Source organism: Mesitornis unicolor, unplaced genomic scaffold, assembly GCF_000695765.1.
Source record: "Mesitornis unicolor isolate BGI_N332 unplaced genomic scaffold, ASM69576v1 scaffold21764, whole genome shotgun sequence".
NCBI lineage: Eukaryota > Metazoa > Chordata > Aves > Mesitornithiformes > Mesitornithidae > Mesitornis > Mesitornis unicolor.
In genome coordinates this window covers 23,637-36,945 of record NW_010181052.1, presented here as the reverse complement: position 1 = coordinate 36,945, position 13,309 = coordinate 23,637, and the positions used below count along the sequence as shown (strand labels likewise).

General features: G+C 39.5%; 1 protein-coding gene across 1 annotated transcript in view; it reads right to left on the bottom strand.

The window, feature by feature from the left end:
- Window positions 1-2,663: 2,663 nt before the first annotated feature.
- Window positions 2,664-13,309, bottom strand: part of HGFAC (HGF activator) — a 31,812-nt gene continuing 21,166 nt past the window's right edge. Inside the window, exons 6-11 of the mRNA XM_010183301.1 lie at window positions 12,330-12,415; window positions 11,131-11,371; window positions 8,636-8,775; window positions 6,390-6,530; window positions 5,191-5,339; window positions 2,664-2,834 (exon numbers count right to left, since the gene is read on the bottom strand). Coding sequence (XP_010181603.1) covers window positions 2,664-2,834; window positions 5,191-5,339; window positions 6,390-6,530; window positions 8,636-8,775; window positions 11,131-11,371; window positions 12,330-12,415 — 928 coding nt within the window. The remainder of the gene's footprint in view (window positions 2,835-5,190; window positions 5,340-6,389; window positions 6,531-8,635; window positions 8,776-11,130; window positions 11,372-12,329; window positions 12,416-13,309) is intronic.

The window sequence follows — 13,309 nt, the reverse complement described above, 5'->3', positions numbered from 1 at the left end:
GGTCCCGGAAAGCTTTCTGCTGGTTCTTTATGTATTTTACTGTGGCATTGGTTTTTTTATTATTTTCTCTCCAGGGTTTCAGCAGCGGGAGGCGCAAGCTAGGCACACGAGGCGCGATTGTCCCCAGCGGATCTGCTCCGGCCGCGACCCCGAGGAGGCGCCGAGCACCGTCCCCCGCCGGGATCCCGCTCCGGGCTTTGCCGCTGACCACCGAGGCGGCCCTGCGGCCGGGGGCGGTGGGAAAGCCCGGACCGGAGTCCCTTCGCCCACGGCGTCCACGGAGCGGGTCCTGGCGCTGGTGGCCCGAAACACCCCCTTCCCCGCTCGCCCGGTGCAGCGGCTTCTTCCACAACGCCCAAATTTCTCTTTCAAAACCTGTAATTACTGCTCCCCTTGGCTCCCAGAAGACGTGCAGCCAACAACCCCAGATAAAAATACTCTTTTTTAATTTTCTTCTTTGCAATGCAACTGTCAGGAGATAACAGCCCACTTACACCAAACCCAGAGCAACTACAATTAATAGCATAAGATGTGTTAATGATGTCCTCAGATTTGTTTCAACGAGCAACGGACTAATTAGAGTCCATTATTCTAAAAATACTCCTACTGCATCTTATTTGATGGTAATTAGTTCTTCAGCTTTTTTTAAACAGCACCACAGCACATTTTTCTTTCAATAGCATAATGGAAGAGGGGTTTAGATGTTAGGATTTATTTCTTCCTTTTGAATTGGTCAGTTTGCATGGAATAACATATAATTTAATAAAACCGTCTTTAAGTGTGTTTCATAATGAATTAGGGATGTGTTTGTTCAAGTGGTTTGCATTCTAATTCATTTTCAATATATCAATGTTGGGGAAAATATCAGATAAAATTTCACTAGCGAATTTAAGTTGGATTTTCATTTTAACCAAAGCAATAAGCACTTAAAAGGAGGAGAAAAATATGAGAGCATGAGTTTCCATGGGGTAATGCTCAACAGGAGGTGCTGGAGAGCCCCATAGGAACATGACCAATATCAGCAGTGTGTGAGGGCAGGCAAGGAACTCTCGCTTAATCTGGACATTTCCCTGCCAATTAAATTCTTGTGGATTTAGTACAATGCAAGTCACCACACATCAGGGCTCCGATGATGTAATTTAGTTCCTCCAAATCAGTGCAGGGACAGTGGACAAACAGGCTGCTTTGAAAGACACAAATTAATCTTAATGCATTCAGAGTATGACAGTATTGACCAAAGATTTGTCATTTGTACCTTTGAGGGCAATAGACTGTTTTGCTTCTGAACATTCAACACATTTTTTTTAAAAAATGTTTTATTATTTTCGTGTTGCTATATACTGATATAAGCAGCACAGATTTTGAAAACAAGACTGCTAAAAAGCTTTACACAAATTGTCAGAAACACCAGTCTAACACCTTTCCTAGCAAAAAGCCATCTTCTTTACAGCAAGAGAAGGCTGAAAGAAAATATATGTGTATATATATATATAAAACACAAAACAACCAGACTGAAAACATGCATGGTGTGGATGGATATTAATTTCAAAGTGAAACTGAAGTCATGGAAGAGACATGGACGTTCAGTATGGCATAAGCTTTGTGTGGAAACCTGTTCCAAATGCCCTTCCAAAGAAGGGTAAACAGGTCCTTCACGCTGATTTCCTGCTTATCTGTCAGCAGGCAGTACTGTTAGTCTTGGGACACAGTGGCATTCATTTCATAGGGTTCACCAAGACAGACTCAGACTGAAAACAACCAGGAAGGCAAAGCCAGGCAATGAGAGTCTTCTTCTAGTTCTGGGGTCAAGACCCCAGAGGTTGATCTCACTTTTTCAAGATAGTGCTTAGTGCTTCAGAAAAAAACAAACTAAAGACTTTAATCTTAGTGTTCACACTATTCATAGCTGAAAATTGTACCTAAGCTCTTAGATCTGTCTACTGGGAATTAAGTGAGACGCTTGTATAAAACTGGGAGCACCACCAGCTGAAATTGATCTTTATGCAGAGCTTTTCAGATGCCTTCCATCACACAGAGAAGTGTTATTTCATTTTTCTACCAGCTCTCAACCTGTTGAACAACCTACAGAGGGATTAAAAGATTTAATTGTAACTTTATTCATAACAGTCTAAGGCCAAGAAACAGAGGGTAAACATTTTTATTAAACAGTTATTATAATTTATCTAGATTGGCATTGTTATATATTTGTACTTACACAAATTCAGGTTTTAGGGTTTTTTTTTAATAAAGTTTCTGTTAGCTGCTGAAATCATTCACCACAACTAAGAAACCCATGAAGACACTGCTAGTACTAGAAAACAAAATACATATCTGCGTATCCAGGCACACTTTAAAATTCTGTACCTTAAAGCATAGCGTTGCTTGAAACACTTAAAAGAATTCAAAAATGCTCACTGTCAGAGAAGAAATACATTTTACTTCAACACTTCCAAATGTACACATCTGACATTACTAAAGGTTCCCTGTATTAAAAAAATAAATTGTAATTTTCCATTCTTCATCAGACCAGATAGTTTTTGTTGAATCATTTTCTGCCTTTTTTGCCTACACAGCTGAGTCCACAGCCTGTTTAGAATAAAATATGCTGTAATGAAACAGAAAGACTTCTGAACCCTGCTTCAAATATTAGCGTGTTTAAGTGTTCAGCTAGCTTTTCGGGGGGCTATTTTCTCATTAATCCAGTTTACATAGTTTGTCATTCGTGTATATACTCCAGGTTTGTTGACTCTGCCACAGCCATCTCCCCAGCTGATAACTCCATAGAGGTAGGAGATTTCATTTTTCTCACAGGCCAGAGGTCCACCGGAATCACCCTGTGTTAAAAGTAAAGACGTATTATCTGATCTGATAGAAAGCAGTCAGAAAAAAAGATCAGTTTGGGAAAGTCCTAAAATTATGAATGTTTTCATGTGAGATTTAAACTAAAAAAAAAAATAAAGGAAGCAGTGGTCTACTGAAGTTTATTGTAGAAAACTTTTGTTAGCCATACCTCTAATATGATGAGGTTTTTTTAATTCCACATTGAACAGTAGTATCAAATACTAGATTTCATTTAGAAAAACTGAAATTCTTTTAGATTCAGACACCTACTGAAGAGCACGGTTGATTTGGGCCATCTCCACTGGGAGTAAGCAAGTCTTTGAGGCTTACGCTATGTTGGAATATGGGCTCTGCACGAATGGTTTACATAAGGCAGAGAATATTTGGAGAGTTTCTCAGTGCAGTTTATTGCAACTGTCAAAGATCATGAAAGCTTTCAAAGAAACTTTCCATGTGACTGTGGGATGCTGTAATTTTATGTGGCATATGGGTTTTTTGCATCTGTTGAATTCGATGCTACTGAGAATTTACCTTGTCATGAAAACCATAAACCAAAAATAAAATCAAACTAATGTTTGATGACACACTGCAGCAAGGATGAATTTGGAACATTTCTACTTAAAAGCTTGCAAGTATTCAGTAAAGCGGTTTTTATTATTATTAACCTTAGATTCACTTTCTACAGAAATGAAAAGGAAAATGTGACTTAAACAGTACTGGTGAAAGGAGCCACCACTCGAGTTATTTATGACTAAGGAGAAATATATTTTTTCCTATTTAAAAAGAAAATCCCTTGAGAGCAAAGTAGGTAGGAGAATTCTGTGATAAATGAGGGACATCAAATGAAGTCTTGTATCTGAGATCAATTTACTTCTCAAAACTTCAGTATCAGTGCGCTAACGAAAAAAATTTTCAAGAAAATCTTGACAAAAAAGTCAAGCAGAGCACATTATCTACTTGGTGTTTCTTGATCTTGAAATATTTTTATACATAACAGATGGTTTATAGTTTAATTTCCTAAGCATGCATTGAGAAAGTACAGAGGACAGCTGCATTTGTTGTGACATTAAGAGGTCTACACTATTTCTCCTTAGATCACACTACAAGTCTGCCAACAGGAAGAAAATAATTTAATTATTGATTCACTAATAATAATTTCATGTCATGAGCACTGTTCTTCAGCAACATCCGTGACTCTAAATCACTGTTCCTCAGACTCTGTAACTCTCTCCAGACCACTTGTCTCTGTGCACCTCCTCTGTCCTTCCCTCCACTTTCTTCTTCCTCCCTGTCATTCCTGACCAACCCTGTTTTTCCACAGCAGGGAGTGAGAACAAGCCATAATGCTGCATCTTGTATTTGTATTTCCTGGGTAAGGCAAGGCAAACTGAGCGAGCAAGGTAGTTTCTAGCTCTCTGGCCAGGATGAACACTTGAGGCCAATAACTACAAACAGTTCTCAGCCCTGGTCTGGAAACACTGAGCCACTACTGCCATTTCATTCTTGACACCTTTCTTTGGACATGTTTATGATTACTTTAGGGGTTCTAGCACACCATATACTTTATATTCTTTGCTGTACTTAATCTCACTGCCAACTATTAGCGGTGTGCTGCCTGATCCCAAATTTATGCTAATAGAGTGTAACCCTCCTCCCTCAAAATGAAGTGAGGATAAAATCTGAAAGTTTATATAAGGAATAATCCAATGCTTCATTTAATAATAGTCTTATCTACCACCACAACAATTCTGCACCCTTATTCAGAGCCAGGGTGTGACTTAACTCAAAAAGGGATGCAAAGCAGTAAGAGTATGAGGTCATTCCATGAAGGACTGAAGTAATGAAGCACAGTTTTCAATCGAGTGATATTCTACACCATTAAATCCCATTCACTGTAGTAACCTCAGCTCCTTCCCCCTCCGAACCTCACGACTGCTCCCCACCTCCTGCCTAGATAACCTTATTTCTATTCAGGCAAGGGGCAGCAGCTTGGGAATTTGGCTGTGCCCAGGTACGTGCTGGTTGCCCTGCCCTGCCATCTGGCCAGCCACCACATTGCCACCACACTGCGGGCTCAGCCAGGAGCTAAAGCAACTCCCCTGCCAGTGCACAGCCACTGCCTTTAATGATGGTAGGAGGAATACAGCACCCTGGAGGATTTTTTGGCTTTCTGTAGAACTTAATTGTCATTGAACAGGTTAAAAAAATAAAGGTGGAAGCAAGCAGTGCAGTCACATAAGTGTCTTTCCTTTAGGAGCACTGCAATGTCAAAAGTGAGCACTGTAACACTGCAACATTTCTGGCAATAATATACATTTACATTCTTTGCCTAGAGATGACTCACATTACCTGACAAGCATCAGATTTGCTATCAAAGTAGCCAGCACAGAACATATTTTCAGTGATTTCTGTTCCATAAATTTCAGGACTTCTGCACTTCTCCTCAGAAATAATTGGAATCAGTGTTTCTTGCAAGACGTTTGAATAACCAGATATATCTTTAAAAAATTCCCAGAGAGAAAAAGAAAATAATTTTTATAGAATGTGAAGAGTGTAACATGGAAACACAATGCACAGTACAACATATAAACACATTTAACTCATCTGAGTCATATTCCTGTTGTGGATCTCTTAAAGAGATAAAGATTTTTCTAGTGATCAGATCACTTTCTGCTCCTCCAGTCAGACTCCGTGCCTTTTAAAATAACAGCATGCTACATCCAGACGTTAATCCACTTTGAGTTCTTTCATCTCCTAGAGACTCAGAAACACTCCACCAGCACTCCTGTCCTCTCTTCTTTCCAGATGTGATATTAAATCATCAGTTTATCAAAGTCTCTAGTCTCTTTTTGCCTTTAGACTACACATTTAGACCAGGGCAATATTTGCCAATACCAAGTCTCTTACCAAAATGAGGCAGTCAGCTCCCCCATCCTTCTCATCTATCTACATGGGTCTCTGCTGTCACCACATCAAAGCTGCATGGCCAAGCCTCATAATTCCTTATCTGAAAGGGTGGGATGGATTTTTCCACCTTTACCAAGCCAGATGTAAGCATTTCATAGCCCAAAGTCTATCTGGCACTCTCCTGTATATGTTTTCCAAGGTGAAGGTGAAGGTAAAGATCTCCTCCACCGCAGACTAATGAGTTGATCGTGTTTGGTTTGCAGTCTTTGATACCTACCTTGAGAAACCAGGGGTAGGAGTCACTCAGCTAAGCTGTCAAGCTGTTGGCACCCACAGCTAAGCTACTTGCTCCCCTCCCAGTGCACAGAGATCTGGTTGGCTCACAGCTCAACTCATCCTAAACCAGACGCAAAGATTTGGTCAAGGGGCCCACCCTCCAAATTCCAAGGACTATAAATGAAGTTCAGGTTTGTTATTTCCAAAGAAATGTTGTAAACATCTAAAAAAAGGTAAAAAGAATCCCACTAGAAGTCCCTTGGAAAATATTTTGCCAATCTGTCAGTTGTATAACATATACTTGAGCACCATGTTTTAATTATCATAATTTTTTTCTACAGACACCAAACTCTCACTTTACTCACTCTCATGTCTGTGTCCCCATCCAGAAATCTGACATTTGAACTGATCAGGGAAAACGGTGTCACTTTCTGGCAAGCAGATGGGCTGAACAAACTGAGACTTGATGGCACAACGTTGGCCATTCTTCTTCAGCTTAATCAAAGCTGCAGAACAGAAAATACAGGAACAATAAAGTGACTGTTCCCTTTCTCTAGTGGGATTGGCAGCAATGGGTCTCAGATACAACTTTAATTATCCCCTAAGCTTCTCTAATTAAGATATTTCAATCAAAGACAGACAGACTCATCTCAACAGCACCTGATTTCACAGAAAATTGAAGGCTGAAACATTCAGCTACTCCCTTTGTGGGAATATTTATTTTATGCTGCACTCACTGAGCTCATTTTTCTTCACTGCCTTTGTGTAGAAGGGGAGAGATAGAAAACACGTGTGTCTCCTCCCACCAAAAAGTTAAATAACAGTGACATTTCCACAACTTTCAGCTGAAATAAGTGGGATGTGCAAGTGCTCACTGCTTCTGAAAGTCTGGCCACTTGTCTAATTCCAATTTGATTTAAAAAATTAATTACAACAAGGGCTGATGTACTTTGCACTGTGTTATCACTGAGTTCAGCAAAATTCAAGATCTTGAAAATTAAGGAATTAAAAAAATCAGTATATTCCAAAACAAAGCTTCTGAAAGCTACAAAGAATTATACAATCTACTCAACCTTTACTATCCCCTCATGGGGTCAAAAACTGTAAACACAGAGCTGTGTGGCATCAGGAGCTTGATACCGACAGAACATGTCACGTTTCTCTGTAGGAACCCCCTGTGTTTGGCTGTAGAGCAACAGGAGAGGCTTTGTGCTTGGTGTAACCAGGGCAGCATGTTGGGTCTGGGCACACTACTCAAAGAGCTGAAGTAACATAGACACACTAATTAAAGCTTCACATCACACCTTTTGGAAGCTCCAGGTTTTCTGAGCACAGCTCTGTGGAAAGCAAGAGGTCATACTGGATACTGTTATTTCTCGGCTGACTACATTTTTTGGCCTTTGTGGAACATCTTAGGAGTACCTTGCAGGCTGAGAAGCCCACACAAACCATGCTCCAACACTCTGCAACATGCTCTTCCTTGCCTTCCTCCTCTTCCCCACCAACTCTGCCTGTTTCTGAACCCCTCAAACTTCCCAGCAAACACTCATGTGGTAGTTTGCTTCCATTAGAAAAGTGTTTTCAGCAGAGAATTACTCTTCTGCCACATCAGTAGAAATCACTGACAGGACAGAATGTGTCTCCAAATGCTTCCTCCCCAGTTTCTACGCACTTGTTTGTTTGCAGTGGGGCATGTCTTAGAAACTCCCTGTTCAGCTGACCCTAGATTAGGACATTGCACAACAGCAAGGCATGTCAAATTTCAGAGTAAATAAAAAAGCTAGGAGATCTCAAGCAGGGGTTCACACCAGTATATTTCAGAGCAGAGTGATACTCCATATCTAGTTTGTCTCCTGGTATGCTGTGACAGAGCTCCCATCAACACAGAATCTGAATGCTTTTTGCTAAATAGTGGAAAATATTCCCTGTCTGGGAGCAAAAAAGCCAGTACATGCCTGACCTAAAATATACCCAGTCCCAGGGTATTAAATATTCTCATAGACAATGTGCTCACACAGCTTGATAGCCCAGGGTGACGTGCCACCTTCTGCAAGAACAGAGCAGAAAATAAGCAGCAAGTTGCCGCTCTATTGTCATTCTGACTCATATTATAAGGTCAATCAGGAGGGCATTTAACTTTTGACAGCTGATTTTTAAACCTATCTCAGTGTACAAAATGATTCTTAGTAACATAGATTTTCAGAGCAGATGGGGCTATTATATTCATCTAGTCAGATCCTCTATACAACATAGACAATAGAATTTTACCAAGTAATTCCTGCATCAAGCCCACAGTTTTTGGTTCAGTTGAAAAAAATGCCTAATCTCACAAAGAACTGAAGTGATGATGAATCTGCCATACATTTAGGTAAATTGTTCCGAAGGCTAATTATCATAATTATTTAAAATTTGCAATTTATTGCTCATCTGAATTTGTCTAGCTTTCAGATGCTTGTTATAACTCTGGTAGAACTAAGAACCCTCTGCATTTAAAAGCTTCTCCTAATGCCTATGATTTTTTCTCCTATGAAGGCAGTTTTTGACAGATCAGCTCAACTCAAAACTAACCAGAGTAAACAGAAAATAAAACCGGAAGAACAAAAGTACTCACCAATATCATGTTCAGTAGGGTTGAACACAGAATACTGGGGATGCAAGATGTATTTCTCTATTTCAAATGTTTGTGTTACGGCAGTTGTTCTATTAAATAGATGCTGACCCAGAACTACTGTAATAGTTGATTTTAGAGGACTGTAATACAAAAGAAAGAAGCAGCAATTTTGTGATTAGCAAGTCAAACAAAACCTAATTTCTAATAGCTGTGTGTCCCATGAACCATAGTAACCTCAGCACCCCACCATGTCCATTATTCACCCTCTCATAATGATTTGACCTGCTCCCCAGGCTTCCTACCTCCTGTGGACCAGGAAAAAGATGACTAATGTTACAGCAAGTCTCAGGCTCTGTGGCCCCTGATTACCCTTATTAAAGGCTGCTGCTCCTTCACAGAAGTAAAAGGCAAGCACCTGCATTGCTGCCCAGCTGCTGTCTGGTTAACAAGCATCTTCAGGGGCTGCATGCACTTCTTGTTCTAGAAACTTAACCAAGTCAAGTTTGACCAGACTTTGACAATTAGTACAAAAATTACTGAGGAAGAAATAAGGGAACAACAGATGAGTCAGTGGTGGATATCTCATTTCTCTGGGCAACCAGGCTCTTAAAAATATTACAGGGATGGGTCAAGGTTTCAAAGGTGCTGACAAACTGACAACTCAGGAACATCTGGGCAGCTTCTGCCCAAAAGCTATCACCACTTCTGCTCTGAGATTAGATGGAAATGTATTAAATCTGTTGTCTAGAATCAAAAGCAACTTGGTGGAGGAATTTCTCAACAAAACATGGATCTAATGGGAAAAACCACACTCAGAGGAGAATGTAGTTTTTGTAGTTCACATCTTTTACAGCCACTGATTGTTTACTTTGAAAAGACCATAGTCCTCTCATATCCAGTGTCCTGGAACAGACAACTAATAAGCACCAGTATAACAGTTGGGATGAAGGGCATACTTAGGAACAATCAAGAAGTGTTTGGAAAGACAGTAAATTCTCTAGCTTTGAAAGCAGCAATATTGAAATGTCACTCTTGTTTTAATACCAGTTCGATCTGTGTGTGCGTAAGTCTACAATGAACTCAGCTAGCGAGCATCTCCAACATCAGAGCACTCATATATTTTGTTATCAGTGCAGGAGCAGAAAATTGCAGAAAGCACAAGGTTTATCTTCCTGTGACTGGAAAACAAGAAGAAAATAAGGTATTCTTCAACTGATATGTAAGACCAGGCTTTTCTCATTGTTCTTGCAGTGGTAATCCAACCCCCTTGAAAATCAGATTTTGGGCCTGTAAAACAGAGTGGAGGTTTGCTTCCCAGGACAGTATGTAGAATAGATTTTAAAGCTCTGAATGGTTCTGCAATTACTTACAGGTGGTTCATTGAGGGAAAGGGAAAAAACAGAAGGGGTTACAGAAAAGGGAAAAAAAGCAACCAACAAACCCACAAAAAGACAAGTTAGCTGCACAGATATCTATTGTCGCCTAGCGGAAAACAGTTGAAATTGTGGCTATCTCAGAGGTACTAAACATACAGAAGGGCAGAAATTACAATACAGCAATTATGGAAAAACTGTATGTACCAAACCACCAGCTGGAAGTGGGTGGAAATGTCCTGAATAGCTGCCAAAGTTAGTAGCTATTTCACAACATTTGAAACACAAACACGTTGTGGTTTGAGCTCCAAAAGCTTCGGTGCAGCATTCACAATGGTATTATTAGCTCTAAAGCTATCAGTGTATGTATTCTGGCACAAGGTTTTCTGTTTCTCTTGGCTTCTTTACTATGCAAAGGAACAATAGGGATAAAATGATGTAATATTTCTCCCATCAATGTAATCAAAATGAAATCTGGGAAAGTGTTCAGCATTTGTAGAAAATTAAATATTTAGAATAAATTAAGAGTATCCTGTTGTCAATATCTTCTTCGGTGTCCCACAGCTGGACAAAAAACCTCCAAAAATCCCAAAACACCTGTCAAGGAAATCAGCCTCAAAAATTTAACAGTTCGGATCTTCCTTTTGGCTTTTTGTAAAGCTCAGCCCGCTCTATTTGTCAGCCAATGGTAATTTATTGTCTCTAATAAATCACTGCTTGGCTGTCTCAGCCTTTTTGAACAAAACACAGCAGGGAGCATAGTCATTTCTGTAACATCTCAAAGAAGGCATAAATGTTCAAAAAGTTAAATACTTATATGCCTGCACATGCAAGTTTCCATTCTATGTCCTGCTCAGCACTACCTTATTCCTTCACTTAGGCCATTTAGCTTCTTTGAGACTTCTTAAGGAATAAGATAAGAGCTTATGAGATGATAGGACTCCAAGCTATTTGTTAGCTCGTGAACTGCATTCAAATTGCCAGAAACTCCTTTTGAAATTTTGGCCTTTCCTAATCTGATTTTCTATCTTGCTTGTTTCAGTTGAGATTTGTGGTGAGTCACAACCAGACAGTGACTATGAAGAGCAGAGGACCTACTGTCAAACTAACGTGCGAGTTTACCTGTTAGCAAAGCAGTGTGCCGCTGACACAACCCAGCAAGTCTGAATAAGGCTTCCACCACAGAAACTCTCTCCAATATATATAGCTGCTGTCCAAGGATGAGATCCAGGCAGAGATGAAGATCCCCCAACAATCCTAGGTCTCACAAAACTTCTTTTTTTGTGTCTTCTCCCACATGGTCTTCTGGTAACTGCAAAACTATCTGCATTGTCTGGGACGGGTGGCCTCCTTTCCCTGCTTGCTGAGATATAGAAAGATATGGCATCAGACTATAAATCCTTGAGCTTTCTAAGGACTGGGACTTTTATAGGAGTTTTAAAAATAAAGATTTATTAAATTATCAAAAACATTCACATACAAATCATTCAGTTCCTCAGGAGACTTGCAAGACTGAAAGCTATGCTTATTCCCAACACTGTCTTATTCCCAACACATGTACTAGTGTAAATAAAATCCACTTGTGCACATTCCCAAACATTGTTTCATTTTCCAGTACAAATATAACCTTCACTACTGGAAGAGGCACAACAGAATGCGTGATACATCACATCTTCATTTTTGGATTCTGGACTGAGCTTTGCCATTGCAATAGCAAGGATTGGGACGCTTGTGTTAGTAACATCTATCAAATGTGTTAGAACCATAAAAGAGAAACAAAAGAACCACTTTATAAACTGACTTCAGATTTTAACATTGCAACTCTGTTCTAAAGGTCATCTTCAACATTAACAACAGTTAAGTATTTTTTTAGGGCTAGAGCAGAATCTTTAGTTTTCAGAATTAAATACTACATCTCACATCTTCAGGATCCAGTCTTCTATTTGCTCACAGAGACCAATTCACTTCTCTGGGCCTGTAATTCTCTGAGTGATGACAATTTGTACCAAAGCATCAATCATTTCTGATGTCTTGCATGTTCTGGCAGAAAATTTTATAATATCTGGGTGATTTTGACGGAAAGCAGTAGTCTGACATTGCTGTTATAGAGCATTTCAGGACAAAAATCACAGATTGTGTCACAACTCCAAAAAACGTAAAAGAAGCTTCTTGTTGTCATTTGATTTACTGCAAACAGTAAAATATTCAACATTCCTGGGAACAGTAGAACAGTCAGAATTACACACTGAAAGCTTGTTCTGGTATCAATAAATCTTTCTTCATTCATTCATAACATGGATTTTTAAAGAATCTTTACATACCACAAGATGGAATATCACAATACTCCCAAGACAAACTGTTGTCCTTCATGATGTAACACCACGGCTTATCATCATCATCTGGATTTCTAATTAATTCAAGGGGAAAATTGAATTACAAACATTAACAACAGCATTGTTTCAAACTTCCCAGAGGTTTTCTGCTTTTTCCTTTTGCACCACACAGAGGACTGACAGGACTCTCAGATTTTGAACCACCTGACAAAGTGCTGAAGCATTTGCTAACCCCTAAATGGGTGAGCAGCCTTTCGGTAGCATTCTTCAGTCTTGAAGCTAACCAAGTCTAAGATTCTCTAGGACCTGAAATACAGACACATGACTAACACCTGTAAAATTTGCCTACAAGTATTTGGATTCATGAGCATGTTCACATGGTTTAAATACAGCCCACACTAAAGTGCTTTAACAGATATGAGCTCAGCTGTTTTCAGGACTAAATCCCATGGGAGAGATTCCTTTTTTAGATTATTTTTTTTAAGCAAGGAAATTCCAACACAGGTAGCTTCATAGGAAATCCGTAACAAGAATAGCTAGCAAAAACGAATTTGAGAAGCTTAGGTTGGCATTCCCTGGAGAGTCTGAGGAAATGAAAGACTACCTCAACAAAATACTATATTCTTCAAAAGGAGAAGAAAAAAAAAACAATAGCATAAACCATTTAGCCCTTTGTTACCTTGGTGTTAAGCAGGCTTTGGTTTGATACCGTGAGAGTTTCTCCATGGTACCCCCTAATTGTCTTTATGAACGCCATATAAGTAACCAGAAATTTGCCCAGTTTCCTCCTCCAAGAATAAAGGGAAACTTTGAAGAGCCAGAAAGTTCTTCAGTAGGCCAACAAAAATAGACAAGCTAATTCAAGGCTCCAGATAAACAGTAATTCTAATTTCAGTTGGATTTATCAGAAGCCCTGTCTATTATTGCAAGGTTCTTCAACAATTTTTTCTTTTTAATCTGATTGCTCT